The sequence below is a fragment of the Enhydra lutris genome, unplaced genomic scaffold, assembly GCF_002288905.1.
Source record: "Enhydra lutris kenyoni isolate GAN:26980312 unplaced genomic scaffold, ASM228890v2 scaffoldscaffold20, whole genome shotgun sequence".
Lineage (NCBI taxonomy): Eukaryota > Metazoa > Chordata > Mammalia > Carnivora > Mustelidae > Enhydra > Enhydra lutris.
The window spans coordinates 3,464,525-3,487,583 of record NW_019154104.1 but is presented as its reverse complement, the minus strand read 5'-3'; the positions used below and the strand labels follow the sequence as shown (position 1 = coordinate 3,487,583).

General features: G+C 48.5%; 1 protein-coding gene across 2 annotated transcripts in view; it reads left to right on the top strand.

Annotated features, from left to right (window-relative positions):
- Positions 1 to 23,059, top strand: part of LOC111148647 (solute carrier family 24 member 4) — a 161,472-nt gene that overhangs the window by 123,916 nt on the left and 14,497 nt on the right. For both annotated transcript variants that reach the window (XM_022505400.1, XM_022505399.1), the window contains exon 12: positions 1,677 to 1,881. In XM_022505400.1, coding sequence (XP_022361108.1) covers positions 1,677 to 1,881 — 205 coding nt within the window. The remainder of the gene's footprint in view (positions 1 to 1,676; positions 1,882 to 23,059) is intronic.

The window sequence follows — 23,059 nt, the reverse complement described above, 5'->3', positions numbered from 1 at the left end:
TGCTCTTTTGGTAGGCTAAGTGTTGTGAACACACTTGTAAAAAAAAGAATTTTAAAATTTTCATCCCACCCTAGGCTTCATGATTTAGGAGTCCCTACCTAAAACCAACATGAAGGCAGTTAAACGGTCAGTTCCTTTGTTGTTGTTGTTGTTGTTGTTTTTAAAGAGAAATAACATGTATTTTAATAATGATGTTTTAACTTCCAGGTAACCATGAGGATAGGCATTGGACACACAGATAGAAATAATAGTGCTTTGGGGACACATTCATGCACTCTTAGTCTCCTGGCAAAGAATTGGGAGGGGTCTATATTTGTCCATTGTGTGACAGTCCTTACCCCCAAGGCCTAACTCAGGCTGACACATGGGTATTTAAAATCAGAACCAAATGAATGCGAGCTGGGGAAAGGCAAAGGCAAAGGAAAATGGAAACCTGTTGATTTCTAGAAACGTGGCTTCTGCCTTTCCCTGGTTTCTAGAAGCCCATGGAATTGGTGAGGAAGATCAGCTTCTGCGTGTGGAAGGGAGGCAGCCTTTGTCAGTCACTATAAGATGGGGCCGGGAAGGGGACAGTTTGGTTCAGGACTTACCCATTAGACATGGCAAAGCACTGGGACAGCAGATACCATCCCAGTGGCCAGCGACCCAGTAAAGTGCTCAGCATCGTTGGTTGGTGGGGAAATGCCGAGCCATGGCTGGATACCATCACACACCCACCAGAATGGTTCACATGGAAAGGGCTGCCAGGGTCAAGTGCTGACCAGAACAGGACACAAAGGAAATTATAATGCATTGCTGATACGAGTGTGACGTGGTTCAGCATGCAGGTGCTGTGTGACCCAGAAATTGCACTCCCAAATACACGAAAGACACAAGTGCATTCTGTCCAGAAAAAGACTGGTGCACAAATGTTCATAGCAGTGTTCTTCATAGGAACATAAGAATAAAAGAAGGGAAACTGCACAATGCATCATGGGTTATTCATACAGTGGAATAGTCGACAGCCATGAAAAATAGCTACTCAGTCAGGCAACACCACGAATGAATTTTACAGATATTGAGTGAAAGAAGCCACACATAGAATAATACATATTATTTGAATCCATTTATATGAAGTTCAAGTTCAGGAGAAGCAAACTGATGTTTATAAAAGTCAGAATAGCAGTTACCTTGGTTACCTCTGGAGAGAAGGGGCATATAAACCAGGGAGGTGCCTGAGGGACTCTTCTGTGGGGCTGGAAATGGTCTACACCTTGATGGAGAACGTCATTGAGCTATATGCTTCATTTGAGTGTCTTTTTGCACAACAGACCTGAAAAAAATTAAACATTTAAAAAAATGATGTGGGATGTTTCCTGTGGCTATCTTCAGGCAGCTTATAAATGTCTAGTGAAGGATCTGGAATGGTCACTGTCTTCCAGAGTCAGGGGCTAGGTGGTCTGGTTGGCATTAAGAAGGGGAGGCCCAGGTTTTGCCCAGGCCCCAAAGGCTTTCCCAGTATCAGTCCACCTGGAAACAAGCAAACTAAGTTGGAGTCCGAGGTTCTTGGGCCATTTCTCAGGGAGCACAGGGATGGCGTTCCAGAAGCCGTTCAGGGCTGTGCATCTCTAAGGAACAAACCACCATGGAACACTTTGTCCCATGTCTTGGCATCTGACTTGCCTCCTGTCACACAGCGGCAGAGACTGATCAACTCAGCGAACGGTGCCAACAGCAAGCCACTTCAGAACGGGAGACACGAAAACATTGAGAATGGGAATGTTCCTGTGGAAAACCCCAGCGACCCGCAGCGGGAGCAGGAGCCGCAGCCCCCACCGCCGCCGCCTCCCCCAGAACCAGAGCCAGTTGAGTCTGCCTTCCTGTCCCCCTTCTCCATGCCTGGTGAGTTCTGGGGGTGCGGGGCCCTCGGGCTAAGCTGAGGTCTTCAGGTCAGAGACCTGGACCCACGAGGGCCGGGGAAGGCTGTGCGATAGGTTGACATTAGGTCACTGGCATGTGCCAGATAGCAGGTCAGCTAGAGATATAGGGAACCCTAGTAACCCCTAGTGACTGCATTTAAATGCCCAGGGCAACTGGTCTTTCTTTTGCAGTAAGAAAAAGCAACCACCGCTGTTATTTTCACAGACCTGGTTTGATTCTCCCACCCAACATTCACTGACAGGATATTCTAAGGCCAGAAATTACCCACAGACAGTTATACCTCCTCCATTTGACAATATCTCCTACCTGTACATAAGCCCTTATCTTCCTCCATCTCACTGGAGTGTGACCTCTGAAGCTTAGTGACCTCTGACTGCCAGCTACTTGCTGACCTCAACTTCTGCTCTTCTCCTTCATGCACCCTCTCCTCCAGCCACACTGGCCCCTTTCCTGTACTTAGAACACACTTCTTTGCCCTGCCTCAGGACCTTTGCACTTGCCTGTTGCTGGAATGCACTTTCCCCCATGGGCCATAGGGCTTGCTCTCTCCCCTGCTTCAGATCCCTACTTAAAGGTCACCTGCTCGGGGTGGCCTTCCCTGACAACGCTGTTTGAAATTTTTTTTTAAAGATTTTATTTATGTGACAGAGAGAGAGATCACAAGTAGGCAGAGAGGCAGGCAGAGTGAAATATTTTATATATATATATATATATATATATATATATTTTTCCCCCCTTGTGTGTCTCCCCCAGCTAAAATGTCACCTCCACAAAGGGCAGGGATCTTTGTCTGTTTCACTCCTGCCTGACACACGGGAGGGGATTAGCAGGTATCTGTCCAGCGAGGTCAGATGCAAGAGGAACCCCAGACATACACAGTGTACCTTCCTTTTTAACCAGCTTTCTGTGCAGGCCTTTGAGTCCTAGGTGGGAGATGAAGGCCCTGGCCTCAGAGCTTTTGCCTCAGTGTCCTGCCATCCCGAGAGGGAGCAGAATTCCAGGATTTTCAAGTCTGGAACTTGATGTTTTTCTGAAAAGAATTCTGTGTTTAGCATCAGGATCACAGAGCATGTAATTTAAGAGATGGCTCTGTGGGAAGAGGGGATGTCCAGTCCCTCATCCCCGTGTTAAGGGAAGACTCCTGCCCCCAAGTAGATGGCGGGGGGCCTAGCCAGGCTGGGATACTCTGCCATTATGGTTTCATCCTGAATATAGAGGCTCCATTTGGGATCACAGGGCTGCCTCGGGGTTCCTCGGTCGGAGTCTCCGGGGGGCACGCTGCTTACAGCTACCTGGTGCTCCCCAAAATTCAGGGTCTGGTTCTGAAACACGGACATTTCAAAGACTGGCACAGGACACAGGAATCAGTGTTTTCTAATCTTCTCTGGGGGATTCCTAGGAACTGGCTAGGTTAGGAGGTGCTGATCCCTGTGAGTACCTCCCAGCTTGCTTTCACATGAAGGGCAGACCGGGAAAGTGACATTTTTCTCCTCACTGACGTCACAGAGGGGCCCAGCCCTGGGGTCTAGCAACCCCCGCCAGGACCTCCCTGCCGACCAGAGGGGTCAGGGGAGCTGTGTCGGACACATCCCTGACACGTCAGCACACCTGTTGGAAGACTTTGGGGAGTAGAGGTCATGCTCATGTAGCTTGCCTTGTAGGCTAAAGGTCACACTATATTTAGGTGGGAGCTTGGCCCCTGGGCCAGGTCTGGGCCACTGAAAGAATGGGTGGCCTTCTCCTGTGCAGCCAGATCCCAGGAGGGCAGTGTGTCCCCCCAGAGCAGAACCTGCTCCAAGTCTGAAAAGCCGGGACGGGGCCCTACCCTGCCTAGCATTTTTCACTTCTCTGTTCATGAGCAGTCCAGACACAGGCCTGGAGTCAGGAACCCCGAGTCCCCCACAGCCGTTCATTGTAACACCAGCAGCCCACTTCCTCTCCCGCGTCCACACAGGGTGAGCATGGGGACTCGGGGCAGTGGGCTCCCCAGGGTTTCAGTTCCTCAGGGACCAGAGCCCAGATGCAGCGGGGGCTGGGATGTGGAGGGAGAGGCGGTTGTGGCCCCGCCAAGCTTTCTGGGGAGGAGTTCCCACACTGTGAGCTGTCTTCTCCAGTCCCAGGAAGTGTGTGACAGAGTTCCCACTTGGCGGGTGTGGGGCCTGATGGGGCCCCAACCACCACCCTGCCCTGGCCACTTTGTGTGGACCCTTGTACGGGTGCAGCCCACTGTTCAGGGCTTGGCAGGAAAGCAAAGAAGGGACATGCCATTCTGGGCAGCCACGTGTAAGGACCACTCATCTCTGCGTTTCTTCGCACCCTTGAGTTTGGTAGGACTGGGTTGGGTGAACCCCAAGGCCTGCCATCCCTCCCTTGGTTTTGTCCTGGGGACCTGGAGCTTCTCAGACAAGTGGCCGTGGGAAATGGGGTCTAGCTCCCTGCAGGACTCTGTCTGGGGGGCTCAACCCCTGGGACTGGGGTGGGTTGGGGGGCTTCAAAGGCTGCTTATCTTGCCAGCCCTGGGCCTGGGAGCTCCCAGGCTCTGTGGACCTGAAGTACTCTGGCCCGGAGCATGACCCTGCCTGGCAGCCCCCCGCTTCCTGCAACAGCTGGTCCACTGTCCTCCTCCAGCCAGAGGTTCCAGGACGTTCCCCGGGGCTCAGCTCAGAGCAGAGCCAAATGCTGGGAGCTTCCGCCCGGAGCTTGCTGCCTCTTGCTCTCAGGAACAGGCCGGGCTTCCTGCGTCCCTGTGGAAAACTCCCTCTCCCTTTGTGTCCCTGCGGATGTGTGTCCAGGTGTTGCCCTTGGAAACCACGAGTTACTTCCTGCTCCTCCTCCTCTTCCCTCTGCTCACCTTCTTTAAGGACTGGGGTGTGAAAAGGGGGCCCTGTGGCTGTAGGCTTCTGACTTGCCTCCTTCTGACTTGCCGTTTAGACCCGCATGGCGGCCACGGAAGTGAGGCCGGTGTGGATAGAGGTTTAAAGGAACTTAGACGGTGGGATGCAGCACCTGTGAGGAATTCTGTGGGTCTGGCACCAGGCCCTGGACCACCTCTCTGGTGGGGGCCTCACCATGATCCGAGGCTTGCCAATGGCCCTGGAGGCACTTATGGGCCAGAGGGATCTAGCCATCCCCTAAGCTGGGCCCCAGAAGGAGTCACCAGGGGTGAGGAAAGTGGTAGCAGCAGTGGGGATGGGAGGGGAGAAGGAGCCATTCCTCTGGTCAGCTTGGAACTAGTCTTTCTGCTGTGGCGGGATGAATCGGGGCCTGCCAGTTCTGTGCACAGTCCTTCTGTGGGGTCAGGGGCAGCCTGGGAGGCAGGCTATGGAGTCCAGAAGTCCTGAGTTCAAGTTTTGGTTCTACTCCTTCCCGGCAGGAAGCACTGGGAAAACTGCTTCACCTCCCTGAACCTGTGCCTCAGCCCCAGAATCTGGGCAACAGCGCTTACACCCCAGGGTGTAAGCACTTACACTCTAAGTAGTGTGTAAGGTACTTAACCACCATCTCTGGGCACCAACGGACACATTGTAGGTGTGCGGGAAATGCTCGTTTGGATTATGGGCTTCAATCACATGGTTTCTGTTATATCTGGCTTTTCACACCTTTCCCCATGTTTGGACCGCGAGCTATGTTCTGGAAGAGTCACAGGGGCCAGGATCCCTGGAGGCCTGGAGCGTGGTCATCCTGCGGGTCCAGAAGCACCTGCTATGTGCCAGGTACCCACCTCTGGGCACTTTGCCAATAAGATCCCTCTTTTCAGGAACTATTTGGGTACGAGACCACTGTACCCACCACTTGGGAATGTGGGTGGGAACAGGACAGCCGTGGTCCCCGTCCTTAGCCAGCTTGCAGGTGTGCTGGATAAATGCAGGCATGTCACTACAGGATACACGTCACGATTCGTCTTCCTTTCCAAAACAGTGGACAGGTGGAGGAGGTGGCCCCAGCCTGTGGCCCCCGGGCTCTCTCACCCATTCAGGATCACGAGGATGTGGACTGTAGCCTGGGGACATTCATCAGCAGCCTGGTCCTGGCACTCACCTGGCCTGCTGGACACCCGGGGCAGCCTGCTCTTCCCACTCTGGGCCACAGAGGCTGGTAATTAGGCTTCCCCAGGCCAGCCATTGTCTGGGGGAGAAGCAAGAGGAGAGAAGCTTTTTCTCCTATGGAAACTGTGGTCTGCAACCCCAGGGAATGGCTCTGAGGTTGCCAGCGGGAGACCCTGAGTCCCATCCTGGCCAGGGAAAGCCCATAGTGCAGGTTGTTTTGTGGCTGATTTGTGGGTTGACTAGCCCAGGGGGTCAACGGGACTCCTCTCTTCTGCCTGCCGAAGTGTAAGGGAATCCCATCATGTACGGGGATGCTGGCCTTCACGTCTGCCACTGTCATGATGGCTCTGGGGACTTGCTATAGGTCAGGCCTGGAGTGAAAAGTCAGGAATCCTTACAGGGCTCTCTGGGGACTTCCGGGTGCTATGCCCTGTCCTAAGAGCTTTATGTGCTTTTGCTTCCATTGACTCCTCCCATGAGGTGGAGACGATGTTCTCCATTCTGCAGAGAAGGAAGGAAAGGGCAGAGACGCTGAGCCACTCACGCAGTCACCCAGCTCCTAGGAGGAGGGGAGGGGTCCGGGTGTGCAGCCCTGCTCACCACTGTGCTGTCCCACCTGTGTGCACTGAGCATTTTATTTTTCCTCACAGCACCCTTTAGACGAGGCATCATCTTTATCTCCATTTTGCAGAGGGAAACTGAGGCCCTGAGAGGCTGAGTGACTTCCTGAGTCACATGGCCTTTAAATGGGGGGAATCCCCTCTTCCATCCTGTGTCCCCCAAGCTGTGAACACCATCACAGGCTGGCCCACTGGGGAGCAGAGTCCTGGACCGTGAGCCCCCGGGCTGTCCGACAGCTGGCAGGTGACCTCAGGTATATGCATCCGGGATCTGCGAGGCTGTGCCGCTCCTGTCAGTGGAGAGACTGGCATGAATGTGCATTTCTCCAAAGTCTACATCCTTGGAGGGGCTTGAACAGTCACAGGAGGTAAAAATTACCGATCACCTACTATGGGCCAGGCAGGGGGCTTTTCACGTAGCCACCCACCGAGTCTACATGACACCCTAGAAGGCGGGTGCTATGCTCCTCATTTCCCATGTGAAGGAACTGAGGCACAGAGAGGTGTAATTGCCGAGGGCATCCAGGCAGAAGGGGCAGACCACGATCTGCACGCTGGAGTTCTCATGGCAGACGTGCTCAGGGACCAGCACTGTAGTCCAGCCAGTGGACTGCCAAACGTGTGTGGGGGGCATAAAGTGTTGGGGACCTCACACGTGCCCTCCTCAGGCCTTGGATGGCATGGCTCTACCTTTTCTTCCTTTATCAGGATAACATTCAGTACAGGCAATCTGGAAATCTGGGGATGTTTTTAGGGCTTATTCTCTCCATACCAGGCCATCTTCCCTGCTGCTATGTGGCACCAGAGCAGGCTGTCCCAGGTGGGATGAGAGTGGTCTGTTTGGCCTCTTTAAACCCAGAGGGGGCAAGGGTGGGGGTGCGCTGCCAAAATAGAGCTCTAGAAGCTCTAGAAAGCCCTAGAAAGTGGGCACGTTCTCGCCTCGGAGCCCCTCAGCCCATCTGTGAATGCGGCGGAGAATCCAGGTGCCGTGGGCTCGTGTACATGTGACGGTCCAGACAGGATGCCCGTCTGTCCCAGGCCCCCAGAGGCACGCGGCGCTACAGGGCGGAAAGCTTCGCATTCTTGCCTCATCTCTGGAGCCGCCAGAGAAGAGGTCTCATAGGTCAAAGTCAGGATTTCAAGGGAGCGTCCTTGCCCTTGCTGAGCTGTCGGTTCACAGCCCGATCAGAACGAACACTGGCGGAGCATTTTGTTTGTTTGTTTGTTTTCATGTAACAACTTTTTTTTTTTACATTTTAACTCCAGTGTAATTAATATGCGGTGTTCGTTTCTGGTGTGTCATACGGTGATTCAGCAATTCCACACGTTGCTCGTTGTGCTAGGCACGCGATTCCTACCCTATAACAGCATTGTTGATCTAGAATTCACTTGCCCTAGTGCTTGCGCCTTTAAAGTATACAAAGGGTGGGTTTTAGGAGATGCCCAGAGCTGTGTAACTGTCACATCAACTCTAGCCGCTCTCTACCACCCCTCCCCCCCAGCAACCATCCCCATCCCTCCCCCACATCCCCCCATCTCCTGGCAACCACTGCTCTGTCCCTTTGGATTTATCTGCCTGGACATTTCATAGGAATGGAATCGTGTCGTAGGTGGCCTTTTGTGACTGGCTGCTTTTCCTCAGGATCGTTTCAAGGTTTATCTGTGTGGTAGCCTGTGTTGGTACGTCGTTCTTCTGTGTGGCTGACTAATCCCTTGTATGGATATCCATCTGTTGCTAGACATTTGGATTATTTTCACTTTTCTGGCTATGGGTGGTTTAGAAAAAACATAATAGAACATAGTGGAGAAAGAAGCCCAATTTTTTTTTTTTTAATCTAAGTGGAAACCATTTTCCTCCAGGTCCCTGTGGTTCGTGACAAAAGGTGTCTGAACACTAGGATCGGAAGCGAGGGTGGGAATTAAAGACCTGCCACCTCCTTCTACAGAGTGGGAGGCCGAGTCCCAGAGAGGGGGCACAGGCTTTCCCAAGGGGCAGCCTAGACCAGAAAGAACCAGGCATCCAGGCCGTCTACCCCAGTTGCTGCTCTGTGGGGTCCCTGCCGCCAGGCCAGCATGGTGCATGCTGGGAGTGTGGGGGTGAGGAGACCTAGACCTGTCCTGTTCCGGGGTCCCAGAGCCTCTTCACGTGCTGGCAACACAAAGACCACACAAGTTCCCACAAGATACAGGGGGACCTTTTTTGGACAGTAAGGCTATAGGGATGTGTCATGGATCCCAGGGCACAGAAACAGCTGGAGGCCTCCAGGGGCAGGACGTGGGGCTTCTGGAGGTGTCAGGACTCTTCCTGGTCCTTGTCTTCATTTCTCCACAGATGCCTGTCAGACTGGCTTTCGCAGATTCGGTCAGTCCACACGGCAGACTGTGGCCTCGCGTGGACCCCAGAGTGGCCTATGACCGTCCCAAGCCCCCTACCCTAGCTCGCTGGTGCCGCATCTGAATTCCAGGGTCTGGAGAGCAAGAGAGAATGCCATGTGCCCAGAGGCCAGGTGGCTGGCCCCAGTCCGTTCACTGTGCTAGCCAACGAGGCATTGGTGGCCCCCAAGAAGGTAGCTCTGAGGGAGGACCGTCTGCGCACATGCGCGCCTACATTCCTTGTGGGACCCATGACTGCTGCCTCTCGCGTTATCAGGAGATGCAGGGTGTAGCCCATCTGAGACACAGGAAAACAAAAATACCCAGAGGTAGGTGCCTTATGTGATCATGGGAAGGACACTTTCTTTAGTCTGGGCACCAGGAGCGACCCCAGAGCCTCCCCACCACACCTGCTTCCACAGCTGCCACATCAGAATCAGGGCAGTGTGGACCAGGACACCACGGAACCATGAGTTCCAGGTCTCCCTGTCAGAGCTGTGATCCAGGGGCCAGGGGGCTGCTGCCACAGCTGGGTCTCAGCCCCCACAGCAGCACAAACAGGGCACAGGGATGGTGGCCAGACCTTTGGATATCCACACAGCTAGTGCCTAGGCTCGGACCCCCCTTGGCAAATCCCAGTATCCAGGGATCCTGCTAGATAGGAGTCATCTAGAACAGCTGAAAGGCAACCTCGCCCCACATCCATTCTTCTCAGATTTGAGGGGGGCTTTTTTGAGTCCAGACCTGGAGCTGCAAGGGAACCTGGGAGACGCCTCTGCAGACACCAGAAGAGGGAGGTTGGCATGGGAGCCAAGGGCTGGCTCAGCATGACCTACTGGGTGGCTGGTGTTGATCCCCGTTTCCCAAATGGACAAACTGGGACTCAGGTGGGTAGGTGCCATGACTGGGGCTGGCTCCAAGTCTGCCCAGTTCTGAAGTGCTGTCCTTTGGTGCCACCGTTGACTTTGGCCGAGAGGGCCCTCCACTAAGCTAGCATGTAGGCTCTAGGATGCCAGGGGTGGCAGGAAGGAAGGGGAGGGAGGAGGCCAGTGGCTGGGTCTGCATGGTTTTCAGACAGCAGGAACCCAACCACCCCACCCTGTCATTGCAGGCTTTGCGGAATATTTAAGGCTAGAGGGCATACCGGCGGGCGTGAGAGCCAGTGAGTGTTATTTCTCGGTATTTCTGGGATTAGTGGTCTCTAATTTCATGCTCCCCAGGGCCTCCAAATTCAGACAAGGCCCTCAGAGGCTGGGCAGTAAGCTCTGTACTTTCTGCTTTCCTTTGGTCTCCCCACAGTTCCTAGAGGTGGGTGAGGGGGTACAGTTCCCCACCATCTCACAGAAGAGGCTCAGAGAGGCTGACCATCCACCCACTGACACACAGTGACAAGTGGCAGGGAGAACAGCTCTTTCTGCTGGATGCCCTGAGATCCCTGAAGTGAGGCCCAGAGCTGGCCGTAACTTGGGGTCTTCAGAATGAGGGCATTGACGCACCAACCCCAGACGACCTTCCAGCTTTGGGACCCATTACATCCAGTCTGAGCTGGACATGGAGCCTCCACAGAGCTCGGTGGGGGACATAGGACCATCACCCAGGGACCTACACCAGCCCAGGTTGCTCAGCCCCACTTCTCTGTGGCCTGGGAGATCTTGATCTGCGGATCAGATCTGTGCCCTCTTCCCCATAAAGGCAGCTGCTTCTGTGGGGGTGGGGGCAGGAATAGGGTCCTAGTGGCCAAACTGTGGTCCCTGACTGTGCCAGTATCTGAGGGAGGGGAGACCAAGCCAAGGCCTCTCCTTTGGAGAAGGCCTCCCACAGACCCCATGAGCCCTGTAGGCCTCTACCCTAGACTACCAGACACATCTCCCTGGGCCTTGAGTCCCTGTGTGCCCGGCCCTGCCTGCATTCCCATGTCAGCCGTGAGCGGGGCCTGCCTCTGACTTGGCTGAAGCCTAGTGTGTGCTTTCTCATCCTCCCTTCCATTCTTCCCCTCCCTCCCAAGCTTCAGCCTGGCGTCTCAGCATGACTGTAGTCCTGACCTCATCTGCTGCCCATGGGGGAGCATCTCTGCTCACTCCTCTAGTGCCCTCAGTATCAAAACCCACCCCCAGAATTCAGGAGCGGTTCCTTACGAGGCTTTGGTGTTGGACTTCTGGGTCTGCCAGTTCCTAGCTGTGTGACTTTGGGCACACGGGCTTAACCTCTCTGAGACTGTTCTCTATAAAACCCCCCCCAGCCAGTGCTTGACAAGAGTCCCTGTGAAGTGGAAGTTAATGTGGTCATTAACATCAACAATAGTTAACATTTAGTGTTTACTGTGCACCATGTGTTATCGTAAACACGTCATGTGTGTTGGCTCATTTTCAGTTTTATTTCAGTTCCTGCAAGGCAGAAACCATTGTTCTCGCCCATTTTACAGATGAGAAAACAGATACAGAGAGGCTCAGTACTTTCCTAAGTTCACACAGGTAGCATAAGCCACAGCTGGGGTTTGAACCTGGCAATCTAGCTACAGCTAACCATGGAACTGCTGTGCCCTTCGGGAAGCAATCCATTTAATGATAAGTCTAAATTTCAGGATAAAACAAAAATGTACTAAAAACTAAAAATTATTCGGAAGTTCGTTTGCCCCAAGGAATAAGAAAACTTCAGTGGTTCCCTTTCTCAAGAGGACTTTTCTGTTTCGATCAGAGCCACGTGCTAAGGGTGGGAGGCCCTAGTTGGATGGTTGACACCTCCACCAGGAGGCAGGTAGCAGAAGGACTTCCACGGGCCTTGAAATCATGGGACACAGAGGGCAGGCAAGCAACACAGCACCATGGACTGAGGATTTTTAAACTTTAAAGACCAGCCTTCAAGTCTTGGCACCATCTCTCACTTTCTGAGATGTTTAAGTCCCTGAATTCCATCAAACCTCAGTTTTCCTACCTATAAAAAAGTTGACATGAAGAACAGAGAGTGTGAAAATCATCTCCAAGATGTGAGGCACGGCAGGAATGTTGGGTAATGGTGAGGTAGTCTGTCGTCAATCCCTCCTTGACAACACTCCACTTTCCCCTGCATTTCTCAAACCTTCCCCTCCCCCCAGCCTCTCCACAAAGGCCAGCCTGGAGCCTCCTCTCCACCCCACCCCCCAATTGGGGAAGCAGAGTCTATTTGTGGCTCTGCCTCTGATTTTCTGTGAGATTTGGCACAGTTCATTAACTTTCATGGGACTTTGTTTTCCTCTTTATGAAATGTAGTTAACCAAGTGAAACTTACGCTGGGAATGCAGGGTTGGTTCAACGTATGAAAAACAATACCACATTTAACGTATGAAAAACAATACCACATTGTTAATAAAACCACATGATCATCTCAGTAGAGAAGAAGCACCTAACAAAATCCAACACTGTTTCTGGATGAAAAACCCCACAACAATCTTGGGAATAGAAGCAAACTTCCTTAATGTGATAAAGGGCATAAAGATCTAATATCCTACATTGTGGTAAAAGACTGAAAGCTTTCCCCTTCAGACCGGGAACAGGACAAAGATGTCGCTCTCACCACTTCTTTTCAACATCGTGCTGGAGGCTCTAGGCAGGGTCAACAGGCAAGAAAAAATAAAAGCATCCAGATTGGAAAGGAAATATAAAATTATGCATAAATAACATGTTGCGTATAGAAAATTCTAAGGAATTCACAGAAATCTGTAAGACTAATCTTACAGGATACAAGAGCAATGTACAAATTTCAGTTGTATTTTGGTACATGAGCAATTAACCTGAAAACGAAATCAAAACAATTTCATTTATAATAGCATCAAACAGAATAAAATACAGAGGAATAACTTTAACAAAGGGAATACAAGATGTGCACACTGAATGCTACAAAATATTGTTGAAAGATAGTAAAGATCTAAATGGAAAGTCATCCCATGTATATGGATAGGAAGACATAAAAACCTTTTAAATGACGTAAGTCCCCAAATTGATCTTCAGATTCTCAGCAATCAAAATCATCACTAGCTTTTTTTTTTTGAAAGAATTGATGGGCTAATCCTAATACATATGGAAATGTGGGAGACCCCGAATAGCCAAAACAATCTTGAGAAAGAACAAAGATGAAGGACTCACACTTCCTGAGTTTTAAACCTACTACAAAGATGTAATCAAGACTGGTACTGGAAATAAGGGTAGAAGTTATGGATCAATGGAATAGACTTTGAGACTTTTGATGTATACCCATACACTTAAGGTCAAATAATTTTTGACAAGGATGCCAAGACCATTTGATGGGGAAAGAATAGACTTTTCAACAAATGGTGCTAGGAAAAAGATTGCCACATTAAAAAAAAAAAATCTGGATCCCAAACTCACACCATATACAAAAGATAATTCAATACAAGACAGAGACCTAAATGTAATAGCTAAAAATGTGAAACTCTTAGAGGAAAACATATTCATGATTAGACTATGGAGTCTTAAATATAACAAAATCATAAGTAGCCAGAAGGAAAGTGTAAATTGCACTTCATTAAAGCTTTTGTGATTTATAGGACATCGAACGTGAGAAGACAACTCGTAGAATGAGATGAACCATTTGTAAATTGTGTTTCTGATAAGGATCTAGTCTCCTGACTACATACAGAACTCTTGGAACTCAACACTGAAAAGACTAATTAATTTTAAAAATGGGCAGAAGATTTGAATAGACCATTATCTAAAGAAGATATACGAGTAGTAAGTCCATGTTAGAAGATCCTTAACATTATTAGTCATCAGGAAAATGCAAATCAAAACTACAGTGAGATACCACTTCACTAGAATGGCTCAATTTAAAGAGACAGCAATGTATTGGCGAGGATTTGGACCTCTTGGAAACTTCAAATGTTGCTGTTGGAAATGTAAAATGGTATGCTTCTTGGGAAACAATCCATCGGTTCCTCAAAGAGTTAAATGTAGAGTCACTCTATGAGGCAGCAATTCCACCCCTAGCTATATGCCCAGGAGAAATGAAAACCTATGTCCACACGAAAATTCACACATGAATGTTCATAGCATCAATTGTAGCCAAGAAGTAGGCACAATCCAAAATCCCATGGAGCAGTGAACGGGGAACCAAACTGGTGGGTGTGTCCATATAACGCAACATTATTCATACTGCCCTTTGCTGCCACATGGATGAACTTTGAAAACATACATAAGTGAAAGGCAGATGCAGAAGCCTATGTACTATAATTCCATTTATATGGAATGTCTAAAATAGGTAAATCTGCTACATACACATTAGTGGTTGCCAGAGTTTGAGAGAGGAGGGGAATGGGGAAGACTTGCTCATGGGAACGGGTTTTCTTTTGGAGGTGATGAAAAGCACATAGGAATTACATAGCGGTGATTGGCTATGCAGCTTTGTAATATATGAAAACCCACTAATTATCCATTTAAGTGGGTGAATTTTTAATGTTAATTGTATCTCGCTTGGGGCGCCTGGGTGGCTCAGTGGGTTGAGCCTCTGCCTTCGGCTCAGGTCATGATCTCAGGATCCTGGGATCGGGCCCCGCATCGGGCTCTCTGCTCGGGGGGGAGCCTGCTTCTCCCTCTCTCTCTCTCTGCCTGCCTCTCTGCCTGCTTGTGATCTATCTCTGTCAAATAAATAAAACCTTAAAAAAAATTATAAAAAAAAAAATCACTTTTACATGTAGAACTGACCAGAAGGGGTGCTGCCCAAAGTGTGGCCAAGCACAAGCAGCAGCACATAGGATCTTGTTAGAAATGGAAATTCTTGGGCTCCCATTCCAGACCAGCCAAACCGTTAGCTCTGGAGGTGGGGGAGGGTGGCACCTAATGAGCTCCTCAGGGAATTCAGATTTAAACTCACGTTTGGGGACCATTGGTCTAGAGCTGTAGTCCCTAGATCTTGAAGACACTCCTCGTTCCAGGATTCATGTATATATCTTGATCACACAGTGACACAGCCCCACATCCCACGAATTAACCACTCCCTTAGGTGGAGTGCCTAGTACACTGTCCCAATTCATTTGTTTGTAGTTTTCCATCAACAACTGCATCCATTCTTAATTTTTGCCTCCAGTATGATTAGCCATCTGTTTTGTTACCGTTGGTTTTAAAGTTTTTTTTTTCACATCGTTATGCTGTAATTTTCTACCGAAGTCAGAAGGAAAACCTGAGAGCTGAGTGACACAAAAGACACAGCCCTTCTCTTGCTTGTGTTTGTAAATCAGTTGGAGTCCATGGGGAGCATCTCTCAGATGTCCCTGACATTACACTTGAAGGAAAGGCAGTGGGGGTCAGCAGGGACTCCTGGTGGTGGGGGGCATGTCCTTGGGTGTAGACACTGTCCCATGACCCCTGTTGCTACCTACCCACCCCCAGACTCCTTTCACCCATGAGTTAGTCCAGACTTTTTTTTTTTTTTAAGAGGGCACATGCATGCTGTGGGGGTGGGGGGGCAGCAGAGAGAGAGGAAGAGAGAATCTTAATCAGGCTCCACATCCAGCGTGGAGCCTGATGCAGGGCTCAATCCCATGACCCTGAGATTGTGACCTGAGCCAAAATCAGGAGTCGGACGCTCAACTGACTGAGCCACCCAGATGGCCCAGTCCACACTCTTTTAAAGTTAGAGAAACCCAATTCAGGCTGGCTTAAGCCAAAAAAAAGCCCACTGTGGCAAGTTCCCTAGGAGAATCTACCTTCATGCAGAGTTGAACCTGGGGCTCCAGTGGTTACAAGATACTGTCCATCTCTCAGCTGTGCTTTCCCTGGGCTGGCTTTATCCTTGCACGGCTTGCAAAGATGGACACCAGCCATCCAGACTTCCATCCCATTGGGTTAATTCAAAGCACAGGTGGTACCTCTGAGTTAAGGATTGAATTAAGCTGCATGGGACAGAAAATTCAAGTGACAGGACAATTGCTTTGAGGAATTTTTTGTTACCTCATAAGAAAGTCCTGAAATTAGGGAGTCTTGCAGCTCTATCCTTCACCCAGTATCCATTTCTGTTCCTCCATCCTTAGTGGGTGGCTTTTGTCTTCAAGGTTGCCAGTTGGTCCTGCCCCTCTGGTGTGCCTGTGTTCCAGCCAGGAACAGAGACAAAGGACAAAGGGTGAGAGACACATGTCACTAAAGCTTGCCTCTTTTTAAAGATTTCATTTATTTGAGAGAGCAAGAGAAGGAGCCTGAGTAGGGAGTGAAGGGGCAGCAGGGAGGGAGAGGGAGAACAGTCTCCCCGATGAGCAGGGAGCCCAACACAGGGCTCAATTCCAGGACCCAAGGGTCATGATCTGAGCTACCCAGTGTCTCCTAAAGCTTGTCTCTTATCACAAAAATATTCACCTTCCTGGAAGTTCCACCATATAGACTTCCAATTACATCTCTTTGTTAGAGCTGCAACCACTCCTACCTGCAAGGAAGCCTAGGAAATTAAGATTTTTAGCTGGAAAAAGGACTATTGCAAGCAAAATAAGGTTCCTCTAATAAGAAAGGGACAATGGATATTAGAGGAAGATATTACCAGCAAAATCCCCAGGGTTGACACTCTAGTCATGCACCCAGCCCCAAACCTATGTAAACCTCCTAGTGGCAATCATTGTTAACTGTTGGAGTCCCAGTACCTAGAGTAGTGCCTAGCCCAGAGTAGGCACACACCAAGTATTTACGGGATACATGATTAGTCGCGTTTGACCCACACCCAAAGAGCTAGGGGGTGGAGTCAGCCCTCCAAACCATGTAGACTGATGCGGGATGGAGGGTTGGCTCCCGAAAGGAACATTAGCTTGCTGTTACAGGTAAAGGAGTGATTGCTGGCCAGAATGAGCAGCGCATGCCCAGTACAACCCAGAAGTGCTCAGACTTGCCAATTTTTAGAGATCACCTACTACTCATCCAGTAGCACAACCCAACCAAAGCAGACTAACCAGTCCAGATGCCAGTACTCTGAGCCACATCCTCTGTCTGCCTCTCCCACTGCAGGAGGCAGTTTTCCTCTGGACACCCCATCACCCCAAGGTCAAGTACCAGATAACTAGAGATGGCCTCTACACCCCAGAGCCTGCTGAAATGATTCATACTAGCCATTCTGAAGCCTTCCTGCTGTGCCTTGTCTTTTCTCATGGAAATCACAATAAGTGTTCCTGCCCATGCTCTCCTCCTACTCCTCCTGCTTCCTGACCAACCCTCATGCTTCTCCCTGTGACTCAACATGACATACCTTGCGCCTTGTTTCTAGGGATCTGTGACTATGAAACTTCTTTTATGATGATTGCTTTTGTGTATCTTACTATACCTAATTAAAATCAACACTAGATGCTTTTTACAACACACTAGGCGTGGGTTTGGTAAGATAATATATATTAGAACTTGGGGACATTAAAGAATCTTGGTAGGACTCAGGAATCCGTTAGCAACTCCACCCACCTCTGCCCGCACCCCCAGTGATGTGGATAGTCACGAAGAACCCAGAACCAACGATCTAGTCTCATCCTCTCACTTGGCAGATGAGAAGGCTGGGGCCCAGCCTGGTGGACATGTCCGGAGACCACATCCTGGGGCAGGAGGTTGTGTGGTGAGCACAGAATTGAAACAGGGAGCGAGATGCTTCCGGCCTGAAGAAAAGCCCCTCCCACGGCGGGGTGGTTCCTATCTTCGAAACTCTATTGCTTAGGACACTTCGGTTGCAAGTAACAAGTGAGCTAGGGCTCAGTTGAGCAGGAAAGGAGATTTTATGAGAAAGGTACACAGGTGTTTCCTGGAGTTGGTGCAGGTGGGTCTCAGGACAAAGCAGAGCCAGGAAACACAGGGTCAGCCTGACCCCCTTTCTCCCTGTCCTCTTCCTCGTCCCTATGTAAACCTTTGCCCTTCAGACTTGCTTCCTCTGCCCGTCCTATCCTCACTTCACAATTCCGCCATGTACATTGCCGTCAGTCCCAAGTTCAGTGTCTTGAGAAACAGACTGTGATAATTCAGTGTGATTGGAACCACCCCTGGGTCAGTAATAGGGCACAAACATGGCTGGCAGAAAATAGCTGCGTGATTGGGATCACTGCCACAGTTGTCTCGGGAATCTCACCGAATCCGAACTTCCATGCCTAGCCACCCAGCAAGACCTAGGGAGGTGGTTCCAGGACATTGGCACCTCCTTTTCCCAGGCAGGTGCGACTGGGTTCTCTGTTTCTACTCCAGTAACACGTCCTCATGATGTGTTCTATTCTCTTGGAGAAGTTCAGGAAATTTCTCATTTCATGAGCATGATCTAGAGAAATCCTCTCCTGGGAATAGGCTTTCAAATGGGAATTCTCACTCCTGCTATGTGAGGTGTTTTTAAATTCGTTTTTATTTCTGATGGCCTTTTCCTATTCTTGTCCTGGTCCTTGGCCTCCCATTCATTTCACATGTACTGGGGCTCTGCTGAGGGCATAAGCATGTAAGGATCTAGTAGGTCCCTGCCTATGAGCATCTCAAATTCTGGCTTCAACACTCATCACGGGACTGTACCACCCAAGCCAACATCAAAAGCCATGGTTCGATAGCTCCCTAAAGTATCCGGAACTGGCTCCATATTAGTTGCCCAAATAGGAATGATGAGGTGTGCACTGAGAGTGTCTGGTCCCCAAGCCCCCAATTTGCTATCATCACCCGCATTCTAAGGTAAGAAAAAGAGGCTTGGGGGACTGCTTGCCCTGTGACCCATAGCTGATGAGTTACCCAGCAGGATCGGACCCCCATGTCGGATGCCAGAGCTTTGCCTGCTGCCTGTCTGGTCTCTGGCCTTTAATCACTGCAATTCAGCCTACCCAGCTGTCAGGGAACAAAATAGTAAATAAAGTGCTGGATTACTCAGTGCAGGCCATTAGCAAATAGGACAGCGTGTCACCTCCCGCTAATCATATGCTCCAGACGAGTGCAGAAGGCACCCGAAGCTGTCACCAGCTGCATTGGCACCCTGTCCCAGAAAGTGTAGGTGGAGGACTTGGGCAGTGAAGCCATAGGTCAGCTTCGCTGGTTTCAATAGTTCATAAATACTCTTACAATTCAAAGCAGTTACAGAAAAAAGAGATCACCATGGACTGAGTTAATGAGGAAAAGCTTTCTAGAAGAGTCAGAACAATGGAGAGGCTGCAGATACGGGGGGGGGGGGGGGGGGGGGGGGGGGGGGGGGGCCGGTTTGGGGGGGGGGGGGGGGGGGCATAGCATGAGCCCTATTTTGACCATGATCTGCGGCAATAGCTAATTCACACACAAATATCTGTCAAATATAACAGGAGTCTCATAAGATGATATTTCATTCTTACTGTATACCATAACTCTGCTATTTGCTTCTTTTAAAGAAATGCTGGTTGCCATCCGCTTAATTGCTCTCACAGTCCATTAATGGATGGCATCCAGTGGTTGAACAACACAGCAGCAACACAGGTCTGATAGAGCACTGTTTCATGGAGAACAACGGTGGGCCCTGAGGCTTGCCAGCTGGGTGGGGCCAGATCCCGGGGAGATATCCAAACCAGATGTGAAACCCGTACCAGACAAAAACAACACAAGTTTGTGTCTGAAAATAAGAAAACAATCTTCCCACTGTGGCGTTTATATATATCTCCAAAGATGCTCCCGAGAATTTAAGTGTTCAGGGTTGCAATTCCCCGAAGTGGATTCTTCCCACATATATGGAGTTTTAGGTCAATTGTGGAGAGCCCTCGCAGCCTAGATGGGGTAGGGTGTGCGCTGACAAGGGAAGAGCCAGGAATTTTGGACAATCAAGCAGGAAACCCTTCTGCTCTCTATGCAAGGATTACAAGGCACAGAAAGGTACGTAGAGAAAGATCTGGGAAGACAGATGTCTTTCTGATGAAGTTTCTAGGATGAATACATGAATGGATTTGCTGATTTTTGAGCTAACCATAGTCTGTTGGTTCATTATTAGAAGCAGGCTGGGTTTTTTTTTTTTCTTAGTAAATACACTTTTAATGATTTAGGAAGATTCAAGCCCAGATGTACAGAGCTAAAACAGCTCCTGCCAGCCTACTTTGCAGGTTTTTTATTGAGATATAATTCATAGATCATGAAATTCACCCTTATGAAGTGTCTAGTTCAGTGGTTTTTACATATTTACAAAGTTGTTCAACCATCACCACTATGTACTTCCAGAAAGTTGCTTGTTTGTTTTTTTTTTTAAAGATTTATTTTTTAGACAGCATGCATGCACGCGTGAGCGGGAGGGGCGGAGGGAGAGGGAGAGACAATTCCAAATGGACTCTGTGCTGAGCTCAGAGCCCGACTCCTGGCTCAATCTCACGACCCGAGATCACGACCTGAGCTGAGACCCAGAGTCAGACTCTTAACCGACTTCACCACCCAGGCTTCCGAGTCCAGAAAATTTTCATTTCTACACTCCAGAAACCCTACACCCATGAACAATCCCTGCCATCCCCCTCCACAACCATGTCTGTCTCTGTTGGATTTGCTTATTCTAGACATTTCATATAAGTGTCTCTGTTGGATTTGCTTATTCTAGACATTTCATATAAGTGAAATCACATAACATGTGGCCTTTAGTGTCTGGCCTCATGCATTTTGCAGGTTTTCTAGGTTCGTCTGTGCTGTAGCATGGGTTAGTACTTCATTCCTTTTTACGGACGGATAACATTGCATTGTATTTATATGCTGCATTTTGTTCATTCACTACTTGATGGGTGTTTGGGTGGTCTCTACTTTTTGGCTATTATAAGTAACGCTGCTGGGAGCATTTGAGTACAGATTTTTCTGTGGGCATATTGAGGAACTGCCAAACTCTTTTCCAAGAGGCTGTGTGTGCATCTTTGCATTCCCACCAGGAGTGTATGAGGGTTGTCCCCTCATTGTCCCCACATCTTTGCCCATATTATCATCTGTCTTTTTTGGTACAGTCATACTGGTGGGTACAGAGTAGTTTTATTTGCCATTTCCTAATGATTAAAGATGTTGAGCAACTTTTCATATACTTATTGGCTATTTTTTTTTTCTTATTGGCTATTTTTATATTTTCTTTGGAGAGCTGGCTATTCAAATCCTATGTCTATTTTTCAACTTGGGATTTTTTATTGTCAAGTGATGAGTCCCTTATATATTCTGTAAACTAGACCTTTATATGATTTCTGAATGTGTTCTCCTATCAGGTAGATTGTCTTTCACTTCCTTGATAGTGTCCTTTGACACTCAAAACTTTTAAATTTTGGTAAAATCCAGTGTGTCTATTTTTTTTCTTCTGTTTGTGTTTTTTTGTGTCTTTTAAGAAACCATTGCCTAGGGACGCCTGGGTGGCTCAGTTGGTTAGACGACTGCCTTCGGCTCAGGTCATGATCCCGGAGTCCCGGGATCGAGTCCCGCATCGGGCTCCCAGCTCCATGGGGAGTCTGCTTCTCCCTCTGACCTTCTCCTCGCTCATGCTCTCTCTCACTGTCTCTCTCTCAAATAAATAAATAAAATATTTAAAAAAAAAAAAAAGAAAGAAAGAAACCATTGCCTAATCCAGTATCAGGAAGAGTTATGCCCTCATTTTCATCTAAACTTTATGGTCTCACCTCATATTTAGATCTTCAATCCGTTTTGAGTTAATTTTTGTATGTGGTGTGAGGGAGGGGTCTAATTTCATTCTTCTGCATGTGGATAGGTTGTCCCAGCACCATTTGTTAAAAAAGACTGTCCTTTTCCTATTAAATATTCTTGACACCCTTTTAATTTTTTTATTTACTTTTAAAGATCTTATTTATTTGACAGATCACAAGTAGGCAGAGAGGCAGGCAGAAAGAGAGGGGGAAGCAGGCTCCCCACCCAGCAGAGAGCCCAATGCGGGGCTCAATCCCAGGAGCCTGAGATCATGACCTGAGTTGAAGGCAGAGGCTTAACCCATTGAGCCACCCAAGCGCCCCTGGACACCCTTTTTATTTATTTTTTTTTTTTTTTAGATTTTATTTATTTATTTGACAGATCACAGGCAGGCAGAGAGAGAGGAGGAAGCAGGCTCCCCTAGAGAGCAGAGAGCCCGATGTGGGGTTCGATCCCAGGACTCTGAGATCACGACCTGAGCCGAAGGCAGCGGCCTAACCCACTGAGCCACCCAGGCGCCCCTGGACACCCTTTTTAAATATCAATTCATTTTAAATAGATGAGTTTATTTCGGGACTCAAAATTCTCTTCCATTGATTTATAAATCCTTATGCCAGTAGCATACTCTCTTGATGGCTTGTAGCTCTGTAGTAAATTTTAAAATCAGGGCATGTAAGCTCTCCAACTTTGTTCTTCTTCCAAGATTAGTTTGGCTATTCTAGGTCTCTTGCATTTCCATGTAAGTATTAGAAACAGCTGGTCAATTTCTATTAAAAAAAAAAAGGTCAGCAGGATTTAATAGAGATCTTCCCATTTATTTAGGCTTTTTAAATTTCCTTCAATATTGTTTGGTAGTTTTCAGCATATAAATCTTACACTTTTGTTACATTTATTCCTAAGTTTTTTGTTTTGTTTGCTGCTGTCGTAAATGGAACTGGTTTTCTTAATTTTGTTTGAAATTAAGAAATGTAATTTCATAATGGATCGTTCATTGTTAGCATATAGAAATACAACCTTTTTTGTATATTGATCTTATATCTTGCAACTTTGCTAAATTCATTTACTATAATAGTTTTTTTGGTGTGTGTGGATTTTTAGAATATTCTCTCTATGAGATCATGCCATGTACAAATAGGAATAGTTTTACTTTCTCTTTCCAAGCCTAATGACTTCTTTTTCTTGCCTAGAGCTCCTGGCTAACACCTGCAGTACAATGTTGAATGGAAATGATCAGAGCAGACATCTTCATTGTGTTGAAAGCTTTCAGTCTTCCACCATTAACTATGATGTTAGCTGAGGCTTTTAAAGATGCCCTTTACCGAGATAAAGAAATTCTCTTCTCTTCCTAGTTTGTTGAGTGTTTTGAAAAGGTGTTGGAGTTTGTTAAATGTCTGCCTTTTCTTTTTGCCTGAGTGGATGTGATTGTGCAGGGTTGGTTTTTTTTTTTTTCCTTTATTCTATTGACATGGTATACTGGATTGATTAAATTTCATATTCAAACCAAACCTGCATTCCTGGGATA